The sequence below is a fragment of the Jaculus jaculus genome, chromosome 9 (genome assembly GCF_020740685.1).
Source record: "Jaculus jaculus isolate mJacJac1 chromosome 9, mJacJac1.mat.Y.cur, whole genome shotgun sequence".
Classification (NCBI taxonomy): Eukaryota; Metazoa; Chordata; class Mammalia; order Rodentia; family Dipodidae; genus Jaculus; species Jaculus jaculus.
In genome coordinates this window covers 90,074,119-90,090,369 of record NC_059110.1, presented here as the reverse complement: position 1 = coordinate 90,090,369, position 16,251 = coordinate 90,074,119, and the positions used below count along the sequence as shown (strand labels likewise).

Here is a 16,251-nt window from a genome sequence, read left to right as displayed (position 1 = left end):
AATTTCAGATACCAATGTTTATAAGAGGCTCTGAATTTAAAATTTTTGTTGCTCCTAAATATACAATATTTCATGCTTTATCCACTTGGAAAGGGCTCATGACTGTATCCGTATGTATTAGATGAACTATATAACGTGTTCTTTGACCACTTAAGCGTTCTCTTGAATTTTTCAGCCACTATTTTTAACTACTATCTTTATATGATTCCCAAAGCTCCATTTCATCCTCTCTCATTCTCTAATTTCAAATTTTTATAGGACCTTTGGTGTTATAAGAACCCTTTACTAACCTGACATCTGGAGATAAAATATATACATGTGAAACTATATAAGTATAGTTGTAAAGCAACTGGAAAAGCACCTTTACCTCTATAATGCTAAGCATTCTCCTTTCACTGTTTCTTTTTTCTTTCAGAAGCCAGATACACCCCAAACCTCAGGCACTTTTGTCCCCGTTGCTAATGAACTGAAACGAAAGGACAAATACATGAACATCCTCTTTTCCTGTCATGTCCGTAAGGTAAGGCAAGGAAAACTTGAAACAAACCATGTTGGAGAAAAGGCTGATTGAGATGAAACTCACTTAAGTGGGCCTGCAGTAAGACCTGGCCATGGTGTGCAGCCCGCTCGGCATCTATGGGCTTTGCCCATTAGCACTGAGGCAATGTTCAGATGGCTTACATACAGTTTGAATTAGGCTATAAATTCTACCCAAGGGAAAGGGTAATTTTTGATGACTATTTCTTTTTCTGTTTGTTATCTTTGAGGCAGGATCTTATGTAGCTAAGTCTAGCTTCAAACTTGTAATATAGCCAAGGTTGACCTTGAGCTCCTGATCTTGCCTCTACCTCCTAAATGCTGGAGATTTTAGGTATGCTCCCCACCACACCAATAACTGTTTCTTTTTCCTTTCCTTTCTTTTTTTTTTCTTTTTAGATGTTTGTTTGGGTTTTTTTGAGGTAGAATTTCACTAGCTCAGACTGACCTGGAACTCACTCTGTAATCCAGGGTGGCCTCCATCTCACAATGATCCTCCTACCTTAGAATCCCTAGTACTGGCACTAAAAAGTACACCATCATACCATACATCTACATCTACTGCATTTTATACAGATACTATTACTTTTTTTTTTTTTTTTTTGGTTTTTCGAGGTAGGGTCTCACTCTAGTCCAGGCTGACCTGGAATTAACTCTATAGTCTCAGGGTGGCCTTGAACTCACGGGATCCTCCTACCTCTGCCTTCTGAGTGCTGGGATTAAAGGCGTGCACCACCACGCCCAGCTATACTATTACTGTTTTTAAAAAATATGATTGGTGGGATGGAGAGATGACAGTGGTTAAAAATACTTGCTTGCAAAGCCTGACGACCTGAGTTCAGTTCCTCAGTATTCACATAAAGCCATATGCACAAAATGGAGCATGGTATCTGGAGTTCATTTGCAGTGGCAGGAGGCCCTGGTATGCCCATATACACATACGCACACACACTCTCTCTTTCTACCTTTCTCTCTTTCTCAACTAAATAAATAAAAAGCTTTTTAAAAAGTAAAGGGCTAGAACTGGAGAAGATGGCTTAGCAGTTAAGGCATTTGCCTCCAAAGCCAAAGGACCTTGCCCAGGACCTATGTAAGCCAGATGCACAAGGTAGCACATGCAACTGGAGTTTGTTTGCAACAGCTGGAGGCCCTGGCACCACCCATTCTATCTCTCTCTGCCTCTTTCTCTCTCAAATAAATAAATAAATAAATAAATAAAATTTTAAAAAATAAAGGGCTGGAGAGATTGCTTAGTGGTTAAGGCACTTGCTTGCAAAGCCTAAAGACCCAGATTCAATTCTCCAAGCCTCACATAAGCCAGATGCACAAGGTGGTGCATGTGTCTGGAGTTTGTTTGCAGTGGCTAGAGGCCCTGGTATGCCCATTCTCTCTTTCTCTCCCTCTTTCTATCTCTAATTAATTAATTAATTAATTTTTAAAAAATAAATAAATAAAATAAAACCCAGGTGTGGTGGCACATGCCTTTAATCCCAGCACTCAAGAGTCTGAGGTAATAGGATCTCTGTGGGTTTGAGGCCAGCCTGAGACTCCATAGTGAGTTATTCCTGGTCAGCCTGGGCTAGAGTGAGACCCTACCTCAAAACAACAACAGCAGCAATAATATATATATTTTATATTATATAATATAATATAGTATAATAAAATAGTGTGTGTGTGTGTATGTATATGTATATGTGTATATATATATATAAAACAGTAGCCATTATATTTAAGAATTTAGAGAAACATTAGGAGTATAAGATACATTCTTTTGGAGTGGACAGTTTGAACATACCAAAATTTTAAATGTCCATAGTTTTTACTCAAAAACTTCACAACTCAAGGTTTACTTTACAAATGGATTTCTTTTCCTTTTTTTTTTTTTGGTTTTTCGAGGTAGGGTTTCACTCTAGCCCAGGCTGACCTGGAATTCACTATGGAGTCTCAAGGTGGCCTCGAACTCACAGCAATCCTCCTACCTCTGCCACCCGAGTGCTGGGATTAAAGGTGTGCACCACCATGCTCAGCTTACAAATGCATTTCTGCAAGTACCCAAAGACAGGTATATGTATGAGTTTGTGCATTTTAATACCAAAAATAAAAAAATGGAAATAGGCCAAAGATGACTGACTTAATAAGTTGTGAGTGCACACAATAATACTGCAATACAATGAGGGTGTTTAAATGAATGAGAAAAGGACACCTATAGGAGGAGAAGGGAACATGCATTTTGTAATTTATTCTTATTAGTTCTGGACATACTTAATATGTAAACAATACATGTTGGCACTATCATTTTCCTCATCCCTGGTCCTCCTCACTGGAGATGCAGAGCATCCCATGGGGATTGTGAGTGGTGCATTGCAGGAGCAGCAGTCAGATATGAGGGAGAGGCAATGTCTCTGTGCATAATGCCCCAACTTATGGCTCTAACAATCTTTCTGACCACTCTTCCACAAAATTCCCTAGGCATGTTGGGTGTTTTTAAAGTCTACTTGGCACACGCCTTTAATCCTAGCACTCCAGAGGCAGAGATAGGAGGGCTGCCATGAGTTTGAGGCCACCCTGAGACTACATAGTGAATTCCAGGTCAGCCTGAGCTAGAGTGAATCCCTACTTCAAAAAAAAAAAAAAAGTGGGGGGCATGCATTTTCACAGAAGCGAGAAACAGTGGTTTTTACATAATCAGCATGAAAAGACAAGGATCCTGGAATCAGAGAAATAGTGAAATGAGCTGCATAAGTGTAGTTCAGAGGCAGAGTGCATGCCTGGCATGTGTGAGGCCCTGGTGTACCTCTCAGCACAAAGAAAGAAAAAGAGGGAAAAAGAAGAGGTGAGGTGAGGTGAGGTGAATGGTACCATTAGACAACCTAGTGCCTCAGGGATTTCCAGTGTGTAGGGGAGCAAGGGAGCCTCCTCAGATCCTAGTGGACTTCAGCAAGAGCTGGAAAAGACCAAGGCAGACCTGCAGAACAGAGTAGAAGAGAATGGAGAGCTGTATGGAGAACAAATTCCCAAGATGGTTATTAAGTGCACCTACGCTAACAAGATAATCAAGAAAAGGTTTATTAAAATCAGGTTCACCCATACAAAAACCTTAAGTCATACTTCCAGTTTGTGAATACAGCAAGGAGTGTACCATGTCCATGAGTCTTATACCTACAGTGAGTCATATACTTTCTAGTGTCAACATGTCTGGGAAGTCAAATTAAAATGGAAGCCATTGAGTTGGCTGGTTCTGTTAATTATGCAATCTGCTGCAGAAAAGCCTGGTGTGGTGGTTTGTCATTTTAGTGAGGACATTTTGTTTGTTTGTGAGAGGGAAGGAGGGAAGAGAGAGAGAGAGAGAGATGATGCATCACATTCCATATGTATGTGCCACTCTGTGTACCTGGCTTTACTTGGGTACTGATGAATCAAACCCAGGCTGGCAGGTTTTACAAGCAAGCGCCTTTAAGTGCTGAGCCATCTCCCCAGCCCAAAAACTGAAAGATTCTTATTCATGCTCCTGTTTTTCTAAGTTCAGTACAAAGCACTTCACACAGCAACTTAGATAGTGCCCTTTGTAGAATCTTTCAATCACAAAGTACATCAAGGCAAACGGTATACTTCCACAGAGCCCTCTTTATTCTTTAATTCTTTTTGAAACAGCCACTTTCCACTAACCACAGTTATAAAGCATTCTTTAAGGTGAGAGACTGCTGCAAATAGTTCTTTCCACCACCCCACTGTGTTTGTTCTGCTCTGACTCTGTGGGAGAAGCTTTGTCTCTGACCCCTATGGAACTAACTGGACCTATAAACAGATCACTTGAAGTGTTTAGGTAGGGGTTTTTTTCTTGGTGAGGATTTTAGCTTGTGGTAAAAGAAACAAGATGAGGCGTTATCTAATACTGAGTATGTGATCCAGTTTTTCATTACTTTATAAACCTAAGTGAAAGAAAAGTAGTGTTCCTGTGCCATAATTGAATTAGGCTGGGATTTAACTGTTTTTGTTGAATCTTTTCCTTTGCTATGTTGATATAGCTAAGGTAAGCTGAGACTTTTATGTTGTTAGACCTGACATCTTTCCCACTCACTTGGTTGATGTTAAAGGAGGGTTTGAGTAGCTGAAACAGAAGGTAAATATTTGTGATGTGTGCTCTCTTTAGAAATTGCATTTTATTCATATAAAAGAATACTTCTAAGCAGAGCTCAGTACAGTTGCTATTTTGAGGGATTTTTCTCTCATTGCTTATTAGTTTACTTTATGGGCATATCATAAAAGAGACCTGTGGACTATTTGTTTCAACTCTGGAATGACCTTGTAAAATTATACAACAAGGTTTTTTTCATTACATTCTTTTGTACCACATTTGTGTGTTTCTCAATATGATTCCATTATGTTTGCATATTATTCAGGTTCAATGTTAGTTGGTCTCTGTTGTATGTGTTCTAAGATTGATATAAATAATTAGTGTTCTCCAATATGGTCTTCACAGAAACTGTTTTGTTGAATATTACAGGATGTTGGAAAAGGATTCTGTAAAGCAAATGTATTTTGGAGATGCTGGGTTAAGCATACTGTGTTGATGCAGAATTCTCAGCACCTGTGAGATCTTTTTGGTTATGAATATCCTTGCAGAAGCTGTGGTTTACAGTATTTCTCAAACTGACTGGACCATGGGACATTTTTTAACAATGGTTCACATAAGTCTGGTGCTTACAGACTAGTTCTTAACAGCTGATAAGGAATCTTCATAGTGTTTCAGTCTCCTAAGAAGTGCCAGGCAGATGTCTTGGCAAAACAGATGCTGTTTGAAACAGTTATCCAAGAGCATGAATTACTTACCATGTAGACTCTGCTTTACTCTTACCTGTAGATACCATTTTCTGTCATGAAGACTGAAAAATATGCTTTGGTTATAAAGTCAACATTTAGACAATTGACTGATCTCTAAAACAGTGAGGCAAACAGGAGATGATTGAAAAAAAATCGGTCAAGTTTGAATTTCAGTTTGCTCCATCCTACCCATAACAGAATATTATGCTGTGTCCCATTGTGCCTGTCCCAAGGCAGAATGATATGATAGCCTCCTAGAACACATGTTATTTTCAAATTAATCTCTAACTTCTTTATTAATATCTTGGAAGGAAGAATTTGGGAGAGGGGGGAAAGGGATATATATTTATATGCATCTATGTATGTGTTCATGTAATAGAAGACCTGTATCACAGATACGCCTTCTAGTTGGGGTGGGAAATTTTTATTTTTGTTTTGTTCTGTTTACTTGCTTTTTATTCTAGTCACTAAGAAGCATGGAACTGTAGTGGTTCAAAAATTTTTAGAGGGCTGGAGAGAGATGACTTAGCAGTTAAGGCACTTGCCTTCAAAGTTTGAGGACCCATCCATGTTCAATCCCCTAGGACCCACAAAAGCCAGGTGCACATGGTGGTGCATGCATCTGGAGTTCATTTGCAGTAGCTTAAGGCTCTGACATGCCCATTTTCTCCCTCCCTCTCTTTCCCTCTCTTTCTCTCTCTCACACACATAAATAAATAAATTTAAAAATCTATTTTAAAAAAATTTTAGTCCAGCAATGACAGTAGATAAGCCCTCCTCAGCTGGGGTGGTTCTGTGGTCTACCCTGGCTCTTACTGTGGTGCCACAACTAACAAGCCATGACTGTTTTGAGAATGCTCTGTATCTCCCCAAATAAAGACTCTAATGAATAGTGATTGTCATAAACAGTATTCAGTCCAAACATGCATCTGGTATTTCTGGTGTTGAGCAGGGGAATCAAACCATAGTCGTTAGGCTTTTCAGGCAGGTGCCATAACCACTGAGCAATCTGGCCAGCCCTATAATGATTATTTTAATATTTCTATTAAACAAGATTAACTATAAAATATTAGGTACCTTGATTGAAATAGTACTCAAATCTAGAATTGAAATATCCTAATTAAATATCTAGCCACAATGTATACATTGTACTATGGTTAATTTTATCTCTTAGGCAAAAGATTTATCTGCAAATGGGGCATACTCTGATTCTTTTTCTAATAAAGTAGCACTCTATGGAAACATATGTATATCTTTTCATGTCATTATTTTTATTTTCTTTATATTATATAAAATTATTTTCACCAGCTCCTTATTTGTTTCACCTCCATATACTATTCTTAGATTCTTATATAGCAAGGGCTTCAGGTATAAAATGTATAAATTAGATTATCTTAATTATTGAGTAGAATTAGTTCTTTACAGATTCTAGATGCAAGTCCTTTTATATTATTTGCAAAACTGTTCTATTCTGTAGGTTTGTCTGTTCGCCTTTATTTTCTTTTTCTTCATTTTTTTAGGGGGGGTCTGTTTCAAGGTGGGGTCTCACTTGTAGCCCAGGCTGATCTGGAACTCATTCTGTAGCCCCAGGCTGGCTTATAACTCAGAGATCCAACTACCCCAGCCTTCTAGTGCTGAGATTAAAGGCATGCACCACCATTTCCAGTTCTTCACTTTCTTGATGGTGTTTGTTACATATTTATAGTTCCTTAATTTTACATTTTCCAAGTTAAGCTATAAAATATCAATTGCCTACTTCTAAACAGCTGGAAAATGCTACTCCTTTGAGATCATTTATTGCACTCAATAGAGTGCCATACCTGGTACCCATCTGCCACAGAATGTATCTCAACATTCAGCTACTTCTGAGCCTAGATGTTTCCAGATACAACTTGATTTCCTTTCTGATAAGATACCATGGCTTATCCATTGATTCTCTTCTTACAGGTGAACCGATTTAGTAAAGTGGAGGACCGAGCAATTTTTGTGACTGATCGTCACCTATATAAAATGGATCCCACTAAGCAGTACAAAGTGATGAAGACCATCCCTCTGTACAATGTGAGTACATGACAAAGAAAAGACTCTTAATCTGGGCCTTGTAGTCCAGGGACCAATAGGGTGACCACAGTGTGGAAACACCACTGCTCTTTTTTAAATAAAAAAAGTATGTATATGTTTGATGTGCATGTGGGTATGCATGTTTGTATGAGGAGGGGAGGTACATGTACCAGTACATGTCAGGCCAGAAGTTGGCTAGACTAGCTGGCCCCATTACTGCTCTTTTAAATGTAAAATGTATACAAGTTCCAGAAATTATTTTCACCAATATGTTTTAAACGCATTTTTTTGCTAGCTATGTGATCTCTGATCTAAATCCACTCTATTTTTTTTTTCACTGTTATAACTGAATTTTCAAGTTCTGCAATCATCTTTACCGGAAACATGACATTTGGTGTGTATCTCCTTGAATCTCAAAATGAGATTTCATTATTTGGGTTGCCAGTGTTAAGTACAGGCTCTTACTATGTTCCTCTGTCTGGTCTCAAACTCAAACTGAAGTGGTTTTCCAGAGTAGCTAGAGCCACAGGTGGGTATCTTCATACCCAGATGAATGTTGTTTTAATTTTTCCTGTTTAACAGTGTCTGCCTTAAAAATGGTTGTTTGGATTCTGAGAGAGATCCTACTGGACTGCTCAGCCTTTTCCTTTGTCAGACAGCTTTTCCGTTGCTAGTTCTTACACTGGGAAGTCTGTGTTTATGCAGTACTAGGATATATGAGGAATATTATATAGAGATTATTTTAAATCCCTTTGGTCCCTGCTAAAGGGAATTGAAAACATATTGTTTTATGGCTTTATTTTGTTACACCAGGAGTCTTTTGGGTAATAAGAAATAAAGAAGATAGCTTTGTTGACCGGCTTGTGAACTTGTGAGTAACCCCAGGTCACAGACAGGATTGAGATTTGTCTTCACTGTGGCACCCTCCTCAATCTTACCCCATCTCATCACATCATATCCTCATTTCTTTTTAACAGAAAGGCCAGTTAATTGCAGCTAAGAAGAGAATGATATTTAAGACAATTTAGATTATATGTAGGCTTCTTAGGCAAGACTTGTAAATATATGTATCAGCCACAATATAAGTCTAATAATATGTAAGCTTACATACAATAAGAGCTGAGACCAGACAAGAAATAAAAAATGTCAAAATCTAAGGAAGTGTGTAACCAATCAAAAATGAATTTTTGAATTTTTGAATTCTTTCCCTTATTTTCTGTTAAAGGAAAAATTCATCAAGTTCATGATATAAATCAGTAAATCATTAATACTTTGAAGTTATTTTTCTAAACTATCTTCCTTTTATGCATTGACTATAAATAAAAATTTTTAAATAAGTTTTTATTTATTGTCATTGCTTCCCCCATAATTGTTAATGATATTTAATAGTATCATATATAATAAAAATTTACAATACTTAACTCTTATAGTAAACATAGCTCTTGGCAGAATGGATCCATGCTATTGCAGATGTTCTCAGTCTTATGCCCATGTGCCTTTGTTTCCCCATGTCATACTTGCACACATCACCCTAACTTCCAGTGTCCAGCATCTTTGTCAAGAGGCTAGCCTCAGACAGAATTCACCTTGCATTTACACACAGATGGTTAGAAGTGCAGTGAATAATGGGTGTGGATTTGTAAATGCTCCAGTTCCATCACTTAGCACCCAAGACAATTACCCAGAGCTTCCCTATAGAGCAAGCTGTGGTGCCCATAGCAGTAGCATCCCTTTCATCCTGAACCACTCCCCCTTCTTTACCACTGTCTGTTCACCTCCTAGATCAGTCTCACATCTTCATCAGCCTTTGCTTTGGGTCTGCTTTTGGGAGGAGGCAAGTTGGATGCAAAAGGGGACTTACAACTGTATCTACAGTTCTTTTTAAATATGAAGCAAATATGACAGATGTTAAGCTTGAATATTTTATTATTAAAGCATTTTGAAAGCTGGGCATGGTGGTGCATATCTTTCATCCCAGCACTCTAGAATCTGAGGGAGGAAAATCACCATGAGTTTGAGACCAGACTGAGCTCCATAGTGAAGTTAATATCAGCCTTGGCTAAAATGAGACTCTGCCCTAAAATATATTTTTAACAAACCAAATAAAATATTTTGAAATTGATAGTAAAGTTTTTAATATTTTATTTATATTTATTTGTTAGAGAGAGAGAGAGAGAATATTAATGGGCATGCCAGGGCCTCCAGCCACTGAAATGAACTCCAGATACATGCACCATCTTGTGCATCTAGCTTACATGGGTCCTGGAGACTCAAACCTGGGTCCTTTGGCTTTGCAAGCAAGTGGCTTAACTGCTAAGCCATCTCTCCAGCCCAACCCAATAGTAAAGTTTAAGATAAGGAACTCTTTACAGAAAGAAATGATGGGCTGGAGAAATGGCTCAGCAGTTAAGGTGCTTGCCTGCATAGCCTAATGACTCAGGTTCAATTCTCCAGTACCCACATATCAATTGCACAAAGTGGGGCATGCATCTGAAATTCATTTGCAGTGGCTGGAGGCCCTGGTGTGCCCATCTCTCTGTCTGTATCTGCTTTCTCTATCTCTTTTCTTGCAAATTAAAAAAAGAAGAAAGAAAGAATGGGGCTAGTTAATACTGGCAGAGAAGCTGGGAGAGACTGAAAGAAAACAGTTTCTATTCAACCATAGCCAGGTCTGTACCTATAATCCCAGCTACTCAAGAGACTAAGGCAAAAGGGTCAGAGTTCACAACCCACCTAGGCTATATAGTGGCCAGTCTGTACTATATAATGAGATCTTCCCTCAAAAACATAAATGTTCCATGTCGGAGAGATGGCTTTGCGGTTAAGGCTCTTACCTACAAAGCAAAAGGACCTGGGTTTGACTCCCTAGTACCCACATAAACTAGATGCCCAAGGCGGCACATGTATCTGGAGTTTGTTTGCAGTGGCTAAAGGCCCTGATATGCCCATTTTCTCTCTATCTGACTTTTTGTCTCTCTGTCTCTGTCTCTCTCTCTCAAATAAATAAATAAAATATTTTTTAAAGTTTTAAAAATAATAATAGTAATAAACAAAAATTCATCCAGGTTTGTGGCTCATGCCTTTAATCCTAACACTTAGGAGGCTGAAGTAGGTTTTTTGTAAGTTTGAGAACAGCCTGGGCTATAGAGTTAAGTTCCAGGTCAGCCTAGGCTAGTATATCAGTTACTTTCTCATCACGGGAACAAAATACCCAACCAGAAGTATCTTAGGGAAGGAAAGAGTTTATTCTGACTTACAGTTTCAAGTGGAAGTTTCTGTTGGGAGGACATAGCCAGAGCAGACAGCTGGCATCACATCTTACATCAGCAGAGAGGAAGGAGAAGACATAAAAGCACCAAGTGAGACTGGACTATAGACCACCCCAGTGCCACACTCCCTCTAGCAAGGCTCCTCAAACTTCCCAAACAGCACCAAGTGGGAATTAAGTATTCAGACACTTTGGAAAGCTATGGGAAACATTTTACATTCAAACCGCCACAGCTTGAGTGAAACACTTCCTCAAAAAAAAAAAAAAAAAAAGCAGGTGTGGTAGCTTGTGCCTTTAACCCCGTACTCTGCATGCTAAGGTGGGAGTAGCACCATGAGTTTGAGGCCAACCTGGGTAACAGTCCCAGGCAGGTTGTGTACAGTGAAACTCAGCTGCAAAAATAAATTAAATAAATAAATAAATGCTTGGATTTTTGATTAAAGGCATTTGCTCACAAAACATACCAGCCCAAGTATAACTCCCCAACATCCAGGTAAAACCAAATACAAAAAGTGGTTTGCTTGTCTGCTATTCATTTATAAAGGTAAGAGACCTTGGCACCCTTATAAACAAATTGGTAGACAGATAAGTAAGTGATAGATTTTAAACTTTTTATTAACCTCCATACATATAGACAAAATACCATGATCATAATTCCCTCCTGACACTCTCTCATATCCCCCTCCACTGAATCCTTTCTTATTTCCAAGTAGTCTGTCTTCTATTTTGATGCCATCATTGTTTTCCTCCTGTCTTGCAGGTGTTATGTAGGTAGCCACTGTGAAGTCATGAATACCAAGACCACTTTGTGTCAGGAAGACAGTATTGTAAGCACTCCTCCCCTTCCTTTGGTGCTTACATTATTTCTACCACTTCTTCCACAATGGTCCCTGAGCCTTGGAGGATGTGATAGAGATGTCTCATTTAGTGTTGAGCATGCCATTATTGTTTTAAATATATATATATATAATTTTGAAAGAAAAAAAAAGTAAATATGGGTATACCAGGACCTCCTGCCACTGCAAATGAACTCCAAATGCATGCTCCATTTTACATATGTGGCTTTATATAGGTGCTGGACAGTTGAACTTGGGCCAGTCTAATATTATAAAGTGAGAAATAATTCAACAGTTAGGCGTGGTGGTGCACACCTTTTATCCCAGCACTCGGAAGGCAGAGGTTGGAAGATTTCCCTGAGCTCAAGGCCACCCTGAGAATACAGAGTGAATTCCAGGTCAGCCTGAGCTAGAGTGAGACCCTACCTCAAAAAAACAAAATAAATAAATAAATAAAGTGGGGCTAGAGAAATAGCTTTGTAGGCAACTCCCTTAGCCACTAATCCATTTTTCTCCAGCCCTCTTTTATCTTTTTACAATCACCTTTTCTTTGCCAGGCAGCAAGGATCAACCCTAGCCCCAGGCTAGAATCAGCTCCCCAGCATACAGTAGGTTTCATCCTACAATAGCATATTGGACACCATATCCACCTCTCCATAGCAACCAATTCTTCATGATCCAAATCTGTATTTTTTTTTCTGTCAAACACTTGCAAATCTATGCAGAACCTTTCCTGACTTTTCTAGTATGATATGGATAATTCCTATAAGTTATTTGGGATATGAATAACCTCTTCTTTCTACTATTTGTGATTATTGTCCCAAGGCTCAAGCCATGCTTAGACTTGGGTCCCCAGATCATGCTGAATATTAAGGGAAGTCATTAAGTTTTCCCAGTGGGAAGGAGTATTTGGAAAAAATGCTTCAAATAGGGCAGGTTCATCAAGTATTCATAAGCCCTTGGATTCAACCGACACTTCAATTGTCAGGATCCCAGTCTTTGTCAAGCAGGACCTAAAATTGCACTCATGAACCCTCAGCATGGGTGGCTTCCTATCCAGCCAAGCAGTCTACATCTATTGTGCCACAGAAGCATCCAGCCAATTTCAGCATCCTCATACCTCCTAACTCACTGCTGCCTAATAGTAATAGACATATTAGTAAATCCATAGATCACAACAGTCACAGGCTCTGCCCTCACTACTCTCCACTGGAAAAAAAGCAAATATATGTATGTATATAGTCCATAAAAATGATAAGGGGAAAAATAAGATTATGGGAGAAGATGCAGAGTGTGACAATATTGTGGTTTTGAATAGAATAATCAGGCTTCCCTGTGAGGATGACATTTAAGCAAGACTTGAAGGTGTTAAGGAATTAACCCTGTGTTCACTTGTGGGAAAGTATTCCAGGCAAAGGGAAGAGCAAGACAAACAAGCCAAATGAGGTATCTTTCAGGGGCGGGAATGCCTAGAAGGTCGATCTGGTGGAAAGGCACAGATGTAGACATTGCAGACATTCATCAAGGTCTTTATCTGAGATGTGCGCTCTCCATCAAATGCTTGTTTCACACTAGTAAAAAGGTAAGTTAAAGGGAGCATGAGAAGAGAGATGTTAATCTAAGAGAAACAAAGATGTAAAGGGGCTGGAAGATGGCTTAGGGCTTAAAGGTACCTGCTTGCCAAGCCTGCTGGCTCCAGATTAAACTCCCAAGCCACTCATGTAATGCAGACACAAAATGACACAAGCCTCTGGCATTCATTTGCTGCTGCAAGAGGCCATGGTGTACTTGCATGCAAATACATAAATAAAAATTAATTTTTGACAAAAAGAAGTAACTGATCATTCAAGCCTGAGGGGAGATAGCAACATCATACTTAAAGACATTGGTGTGTGAAGCTGTGTCCTACAGTATGGGAGATGTTACAGTAATGATTGCTTTATAGCTAGCTGTCTGGAGAAGATTGACCCCTCTGCAAGGGAAGCAGCCTCAACCATTCCTCAGAGAAGGGCAGCCTTTGACCTCAGTAGGACAGGCACTTGAATAGGGGAAGCTAGTCTGCTAACTAGCCATGACCTCCAGAAAGGCCTGCAAGAAAAGCACCTCCAGTAATCAGATATTATCTCTCCCTGTGTCCCTAACTATGATGGTGGGTGCTTTTTCCCATCTCCTTCCAGATCAACTCTGCTCTTTTTTTTTTTTTGTTTGTTTGTTTTCTTCTTTCTTTTTGGGGAGTTTATTGATTGGTTCGTTGGTTAGTTTGTGAATGATAACCTGTCTCACTATGTTGTTCCGGTCTTCTCTTCAGCCTCCCAAGTGCAGGGAGAGCTACCATACCTGTCTTTCTCCATTCTTTAAGTAGTTCTTTTTCTAGAATTTTGATATGAGGTCCTTTAACTGCTTTAGTTTTAAGTATAATTATTTAAATTCATTTGAGATTTTATGTTTGTCTTTAAAAATGGCTTGACCTACCAGGTGTGGTGGCATACACCTTTTAATCCCAGCACTTGGGAGGCAGAAGTAGGAGGATTGCCATGAGTTTGAGGCCACCCTGAAGCTACATAGTGAATGCCATGTCAGCCTGGGCTAGAGTGAGACCCCACCTCAAAAAACAAAAGAAAATTAAAAATGGCTTGACCTGAACTTTGCATGACACTAGTCTTGTTTCTGTTGTGATCTCTAATTTAAGCATGAATTGTTTTGTAGAGTTTGGGATTTTTGTTTTTGAGGTAAGGTGTCACTCTAGTACATGCTGACCGGAAACTCACACTGTAGCCCAGACTAGCCTGGACTCGGGGAGATCTTCCTACCTCAGCCTCCTCAGTGCTAAGATTAAAGGTGTGTGCCACCATGCTGGGCTCTGGTAGTATATATTTTTATTGCCTTTTTTTTTTTTTTGAGGGAGGTCCTTACTCTAACCCAGGATGACCTGGACTCATTCTGCAGTTCCAGGCCAGCCTCAAACTCATGGCAATCCTCCCACCTCTGTCTCCTGAGTGCTGGGATTAAAGGCATGTGCCACCACATCCAGCTGTAGCGTGTGTGTGTGTGTGTGTGTGTGTGTGTGTGTGTGTGTGTGTATCTATCTATCTATCTATCTATCTATCTATCTATCTATCTATATATATATATATATATATAGGGTTTTTTGAAGTGCCACATCAGTGGTAATTTATGGGGGAGGCAGGACATATGTGTTGCATAGAGGCCTTCTTCTCCCCATTGCACATCATTGCTGTACCATAAACCAAGTGTCCACATGTCCTTTTCTGGTTTCTACTGCGTTCTGTTGGTCTACTAGCTATCCTTGCACCAATTACTGTTAACTACAATGGACAAATGTGTATGAACTCCAAAATCGTAATAACTTCCCAGATTCCCTCCTTTCAAGTTGATTCCATCCCACTGGGATGTGGCTCAATGGTATTTGCCACACAACATGAAGGGAAAGAGTTCTGGGGATAGTAATAAAGGAATCCTATCTGGAGCAGCAACTTCCTGCTGAGACTGGTGTGTTGTGCAGGTAGAGGACTTGCCTGGCCTGTCCTCGGCTCTGGATACAATTCCAAGAACCAAGGTGGAGACAAGGCCATCTGGTTCTAGGAGTCAGACAGAGACAGAGACAGAGGAAGCCTGTGTGCTGTCCCTCACAGCCGCCACGGCACTGCAGCCTGACAACCATGCCAAATCTGACCAGAGCTGGGGAGAAGTTGGCTTTGCAAGTGAACTCTCCAAACTGTTAAATGTTACAAACTAACTACAAAATGTCATACAAGCTAAAACATAGCGTGTCTGTAGGGCATCAGCTCTGGGTTACCAGATTGCTACTCCTATTACAGGAGGTCTTATATTCAGTGAGTTGGTAACCAACCAGACTCCCAAAACTCCTCCATGTCCAGACTTAAAATTGTTTTAAAGTCTGTATTTCATCCTAAACTTCATGTAGCAGAGAAGTAGATACCAACCATGTTTTCCTCCTTACAGAGCTATGAATGGGTACAGATCTTAAGAGTCATTTTCTACCTCAGATAGCAAGGAAAGAAATATAAAGGAAATCTTGGAGGAGTGCCTCTCCTAACTTGAAAGCCTTATGGTCCCTCAGAGTTCACTGGCAACTCTTAACTTTCTCCCCCTCTCTTATGAAAATGTTCAAATGTACAGAGAAATTGAAAGGATAGCTCATTCATGTGCCTGCCTAGATCCAATCTTTGGTTTTTGCCATATTTGACTTACATATTTTTTATAATGCTTGACCTCTAAAGTACTAATATATCTTAATCTCCCACAAACAAAGCACAAAGTCATTCTTCTTCTCCACAATGCCATTTTCATATTTAAAGAAAATTAATTTTTCTATAATCTTATCTATCCTAGTACAAACTCAAGTTTCCCCAGTTGTTCAAATAACTTTTAAACATTAAAAAAAGAGCAAAACCCTTGTAAGTTCATATTTAGATATCCAAAAAAATAGAATTATTTCTTTATATGGTATTTGCTAGTTTTGTCTCTTTGGTCTCTTTCAGTACAATACTTCACTCTAATACACAAATAAAACCCTTTTCTAACCTGTGATGCTGACTTTTTTTTCTAAAACTACAGTGTAACAGTTGTTCTTTTATTAGTGGAATAAAAGAACTGACCATAAGGAGCTTATGGAAGCAAAGGGTCTCTTTTGTGTTGAGGTAGGGTCTCACTATAGCCCAGCTAACCTGGAATTTACTATGTACT

At 39.2% G+C, this 16,251-nt stretch overlaps 1 protein-coding gene across 3 annotated transcripts in view; it reads left to right on the top strand.

The window, feature by feature from the left end:
* Myo1d (myosin ID) overlaps positions 1 to 16,251 on the top strand; it is a 394,397-nt gene that overhangs the window by 234,961 nt on the left and 143,185 nt on the right. For all 3 annotated transcript variants that reach the window (XM_045158229.1, XM_045158230.1, XM_045158231.1), the window contains exons 19-20: positions 416 to 520; positions 7,306 to 7,419. In XM_045158229.1, the coding sequence (XP_045014164.1) occupies positions 416 to 520; positions 7,306 to 7,419 (219 nt within the window). The remainder of the gene's footprint in view (positions 1 to 415; positions 521 to 7,305; positions 7,420 to 16,251) is intronic.